A 5928-nucleotide genomic window follows, 5' to 3' on the forward strand; every position below is an offset into this window, starting at 1 on the left:
GGGTCTGCAGCTGAGTGCATAGAGGCCTTGAGTAGTGTCTACAATTGAGTGCACGGACCCCTGCAACTAAGTGTGCAGGGAATTTTTGAGTCTGTAATCTTAACTGAATATCAATAAAGAAGATTTTTGCAGAAATTCTTGTGTTTTATCTATTATCTTCTATTATGTATGAATGCACTTTATGTTTTGATGAATCATGGTTTTGTGAAATAATGATGTATTGATGTGCAACTTTACTTGATCTACATTGTTATCTGAACGCAATTAATGTTAAGTGATTACGCAAAGATTATAACACTTTCTATTAAAGTTATCAAAAACTTAAGTAGATTTGATAAAATAATGGTCTAAGGGTAATCTAAAGCGCGCGTAAGATTTTCGATAGTGATCTTTTGCAATGAGGGGTAGGGATAATATCCGAAGGGGAATATTTCTTGGTTGGAAAATACTCAGCAGATAAGAGAGGGAGAGATCCAGCAGAGGTTGCACAGAGCTAGAGAGGCTGACACAGAGCCATGCAAGGCCATGCAAAGGCATCGTAGGTGTTGGGTCCCCTGGGTCAGTTTTGGGGAAAAATCCGAAGTTTTGGGGGAAATCCCAAGTATTGATGTAAACAGATGTAAAGTCTCCGCAAAATGTGGTCGCAGAGCGCGTAGCTAGTTAAGAGTCAAAAAGGGTTTTACCCTTCTTTTATGTAACTTGAGTCGGCTTTTGAAGGTCTACCCATGGTTCGCGGACCATGGGATTCTATAAATAGGTGTGTCTTAGGGATGTCGAAAGCAAGAAAAAAAGTTGTCTATGGGTACAAGCGAAGAAGTCTAGCGCAGAAGCAAAAGTTTTAGAGGAGGGAAAGGCTCTGTAGCTGAGTGCATAGATGCCTCAAGTAGTGTCTGCAGCTAAGTGCACAGACCCTTGCAGCTGAGTGCACAGGGAATTTTTGGGTTTGTAAGCTTAATTGAATATCAATAAATAAGATTGTTGCAAAAATTCCTGTGTTTTATCTATTATCTTTTGTGTAGAGTTTTCTTCCGGGATTATCACATCCATAATTCTTTGTATCGACGTTTCGAGCCATCAACTGTGGCTCATCATCAGGATAGATCAGAAAGTGTGTAAGCTAGATCTCTGTAGAATGAATAAATAGAGGTGTGAGATGGTGTTGGAGTGAGAAAGATAGTAGCCATTGTCTTAAATTAGGTTAATTTGTAATTATAGAACTTTGTAATACATATTTTTTACAGTTAGTATTTTCATAGTTTGTTTTTTAATCTTAATTTTACTTTGTTTTATTATAATATGAAAGGAATAATAAGGTTTTTATAATTTTAATAATTTTCATTTAAGTATGTTTGTATTAAGTTAATTTAATATTATTTAGGATTTCTCATAATGTTAGTATCAAGAGAATTAGTTTATTAATAATTAACAATTCTATTGTTAGATTTTAACTTTTCATTTAAGTAACCACAGTTCTTAGTTCATTTTGCCAACGTTTCAATCCATCATCAGGACAAATAGAAAGAATAGGAATGAGAGAATATTGAGAGAGAAGAGAATGCGACCTGGAAATAAATACAAGAACCCTAAATTCATAGAAAAGGCCGACATATAATTTAAACTAGTTAATATAATTTAATAATATGATTTAGTTTTAATTGTTTTTATTCAATTAGAACAGGATTTCATTATTTATTTTTATTTTTATGAATAATTATAATTTATTTATATTAATTAATATATAGCTAAATTAATTTATTTTATTTATATTATGAAACTAAATTATATCTAATAATTGAGTAATGTTAATTTTTATTTTATTATTTACTTTTCGAATTAAGAATGTTTTTTTTTTTTTTTTTCATTAATTAATTAATTAATTAATTTTCATTTTTTTTATGGGCTATTAGTATTTAATCTAAGATTGTCATTAATTAAGGATTAACTATTTTATTGTAATAAATGAATGATTCTAGTTTTATTTTATTATTATTGAATTAGTAGATTTTTATTATGAATGTTATTTAGGATTTCATGTAATGTTACTATCAAGAGGATTAGTTAATTAATGATTAACAATTTTATTTTAATAATTGAGTAATGTTTATTTTTATTTATTTTATTTTATTATTTACTTTTAGAATTAAGAATATTTGTTTTTTATGTGAATGATTCTAATCTTATATTATTATTAATTTTACTATTTACTTTTGGAATTAAGAAAGTTTGCTTTTTATGTGAATGATTCTAGTCCTTATTTCATTATTAATTTTAGTATCGTGTAATATTAGTGTTATATATATATATATATATATATATATATATTAATTTTTATTTATTTTGGATTATTTTGATTAATTTTTAATTTTATATATGATTGTTTTAGGTTATATGTTGCGATTAATGGAGACTGAGGCGGGGAGAGAGATAAGCAGGTTGCTGATAGGTGTGAAGGGTTTACAGGAGAGAGGTTGGATCAGGAGGTTAAGGTAGGAATCCAGTTGTCACTTATTTTCCATCCTTCATCTCTGTTGAAGTTGTTTGGGTGTTTGCCTATTTCTATAGCTTCTTTAAATTTTCTATGGTGATAGTGATCGATTTTGGCCACTACTTTGGAGTTTTCAATACAGACATGATGATTGGTTTTACATGAGTGTTCAGCTAGGGCTGAGGTTTTAGAGCAGTTATGTTTTATGTCAGCAGCATGCTCTTGAATCCTAGTTCGGATAGATAGACCAGTTTCCCCTACATAGGTTTTTTTGCATGAACAAGGAACATGTAAACTCCTTTGTGGCATTTGGGATCAACCAGATCTTTGACTGATTTAAGGCACTTTCTAATGGTATTCATGGGTTTAAAGGTGGTTTAATGTTGTTTTTATTTAGAATATAGGAAATTTTGTTTGTAGTACCTAGTATGTAGGGGAGGTGAACCTTACTCACTTGATCGTCTATAGGTTGTTTATTTTTATTTTTAGGGTTCTCAGCATTTATAAACTTTGATCACTTGGTGTTTATTGTATCCATTCTTTTTTAATACATTCATAAGATGGGTTTTCTCTTTCTCAAAGTGATCATGATCTGAAATACGTACAGCTCTGGTTGCTAGAGTGTTGAGAACACCAATTTTCTGAGAAGGATGGTGGTGAGAGTTGGCATGTAGGTAATGTTCTGTGTGTGTTTTCTTACGATATACCTGGTGAGATATGGAACCATCCTGGTTTCTATTGATTAGGATGTCAAGAAATGGAAGGCTTCCATTTTCTTCCAATTCCATGGTAAACTTGATGGAATTGGATTGATTGTTCAGGTGATGCAAGAACATGTTTAATTTTTCTTTCCCATGGGGCCAAATAATGAAGGTGTCATCGACAAATCTTTTCCACAGTTTGGGTTTTAATGGGGAAGATTCAATGGCTTTGTTTTCAAAGTCCTCCATAAAGAGATTCACAATGATGGGAGATAGAGGAGATCCCATGGCTACCCCACAGGTTTGTTCATAAATTTCATCTTTAAAGTTGAAGAAGGTTGATTTGAGACAAACCTCTATTAATTGGGCCGTGTCAGAGGTTGTGATTTTACGTATTAAATTCATGGCTTCCTCTATGGGAATGTTGGTGTATAGAGCCTTAACATCAAAACTGACTAATAAGTCATTTGGTTCTAGGTTTAAGTGTTTGATCTCATTGATGAAGTGGGTGGAGTCTTTGACATAGGAACTTGTGTTGCCTACTAAAGATTTAAGTTTCTTTGCTTGGTATTTAGCCAAATGGTATGTGGGTCCTCCGATGGTATTTACGATGGATATTATGAGGATGCCTTCTTTGTGTATCTTCGGGGCTCCGTAGATCCTAGGCATGTAGGGTTTTTTTTTTGGATTATTTTGATCAATTTTTAATTTTATATATGATTGTTTTAAGTTATATGTTGTGATTATTTTTTTTAGAAGCCTATCAGTGAGGATTAATCAACTTGTAACATGAGAAAGGGAGGCGACTAGGGTTTGAAGGAGCACTGTTCAAATTACAGCCTGAGTACCAACTCTGGAGGAGGACAGAGCCAGAGCGGCAGAGCTTCGCCGAAGAGGGCAGATTCTGACCCTACAAATGGAAAACTGCACAAGGAGAAAACCGCACTGGACGGAGTGCAAATATTAAGTTCTGAGAATTCAGGCAAGGAAGATGTGACCAATAAAGGAAAGCGAAACAACGAGGGAAAAAATACTAAGAAACAGAAAGAAATCATTGGAAGTAATAGTACAGCACACAGAAATAGTACAAACCCTTTCCCAGCACAGGTTTCACAAGGAAACGAGCCGGAGGAGGAACAATCAAAAGAAAATGAGGATCTAAACCAAGCCAAGGCAGGACAGGAAGGAACAACATTGGCAGACAAGAAGAAAGAAACCTAGGGACCGTGCAAGCCCAAAGCCACTGAGACCCTACGGGTAATAATTTCTGATCCGAAACTTCAGGCGTACCGTGACCACATGGTAGAACATGCAGTGATCTGCAGGTTCATGGGGTTCTAGCCAACAGAACGAGCATTGTGCATGTGGATAAAGCAACAATGGAAACCCAAAGGAGATGTAAGACTACACTTAGGAGCCAAAGGATTCTTTACAGTGGTTTTTTCCAATATGGAAGACAAGGATCGAATATTTGATGGAGGACCGTATTTCTTTGCCTCAGCAGGTCTCTACATGCGACCATGGAAACCCAACTTCGCACCAGAATAGGAAACCTTCAAATAGGTACCGGTCTGGATTCACTTATTCTCTCTACCGATTGACTATTGGGGACATGCAGCACTGGAACAGATAGGCAACAAGTTAGGCACCTTCATCAAAGCCTCAGAAGCGACATTACAGAAAAGATATACCTCCTGCGCTAGAATCTATGTAGAAATGGATGTTTCGGGAGCACTTCATGAGGGCCTATGGTTGGAATACAGAGATGAAGTGTATTTTCAAGCTATAGACTATGAGAAGATCCCATTCCGCTGTAGGAAATGTCATGAGCATGGACATTTGATTAGAGAATGCCCAATGAACAAAATGGTGGAGAAAACCAAGGAGAACAAAGGAGATAAGAATAAGGAGGCCTTTGTTTGACCGAATGCAAGACAAAGAGCAAACAAAAAAAACAAAACAAAGCAAGCACTTCCCTCAGAAACACAAGCAATGCTTTTGAGGTGTTAGAATCAGACACAGAGTCAGAGGACAACAATCCAGAGAATGAGTCATTGAAAGAAGGCCAACCCACAGCCACACCAGGAACGAAAGAACCTATTTCTAAGCCATCGAGCAGCATCCCACAAGCTCAGGGACCAACGGAAGGGTTAGAAGAAGATTTAGAAATGATAAACAACGAAATAGGGCTCGAGGATATGGAACTAAGCGACATGCTTGAGCAAGAAGGTATGGATCTACCAAACATGGTAGAAGACTAGAAAAATAAAGGAATGGAACACATATTGGAAGAGGAGGTAAACAAAATCAATAACGTATTCATAGCAAGACAACAAGTATAGCTGGAGATGCAGAGAAAGAGCTTGGGAACAACAAAAGGGCTAGGGATAAGAGTGCAAGGACTACATCAAACCTCCACCAACTCAAAGCACCGAAAAAAAGAGGAATAAGGACCAACAATGAGGCATTACAAGAACTGGGATAGATGCTCCTAAATTCAGGTAAGATGAAAGCCCTTGAGGCATTCACACTAACCTCCTAAATTGTGTTAATTATGAAAGTACTTTCATGGAATGCTAGAGGGCTAAATAGCCTAAAAAAACAATGTTTATTAAAGAAGAAAGTCCAAAAGGAACAACCAGACATAGTGTTTCTGCAAGAAACTAAATGTTCCAGCAAAACAATGATCAACATCAATAAAAAACTAGGTAAACGAATGGATTACCTAGAAACAACAAGTAG

General features: G+C 35.2%; 1 protein-coding gene across 1 annotated transcript; it reads right to left on the reverse strand.

The window, feature by feature from the left end:
* Positions 1-2979: 2979 nt before the first annotated feature.
* Positions 2980-3474, reverse strand: LOC149140387 (uncharacterized). Its single transcript, XM_089450966.1, has one exon. It carries the CDS (start codon positions 3472-3474, stop codon positions 2980-2982), a length of 495 nt encoding a protein of 164 aa, XP_089307092.1.
* Between the last annotated feature and the right edge of the window lie 2454 nt (positions 3475-5928).

The sequence above is a fragment of the Pinus tabuliformis genome, chromosome X (genome assembly GCF_031772625.1).
Source record: "Pinus tabuliformis cultivar Carrire ecotype Pingquan chromosome X, CPIR1, whole genome shotgun sequence".
NCBI classification, from domain to species: Eukaryota; Viridiplantae; Streptophyta; class Pinopsida; order Pinales; family Pinaceae; genus Pinus; species Pinus tabuliformis.

Excerpts from the sequence above, each read along its gene's own strand:
- LOC149140387 (XM_089450966.1), bottom strand. The coding sequence starts at position 3,474 with ATGGGATCTCCTCTATCTCCCATCATTGTGAATCTCTTTATGGAGGAC.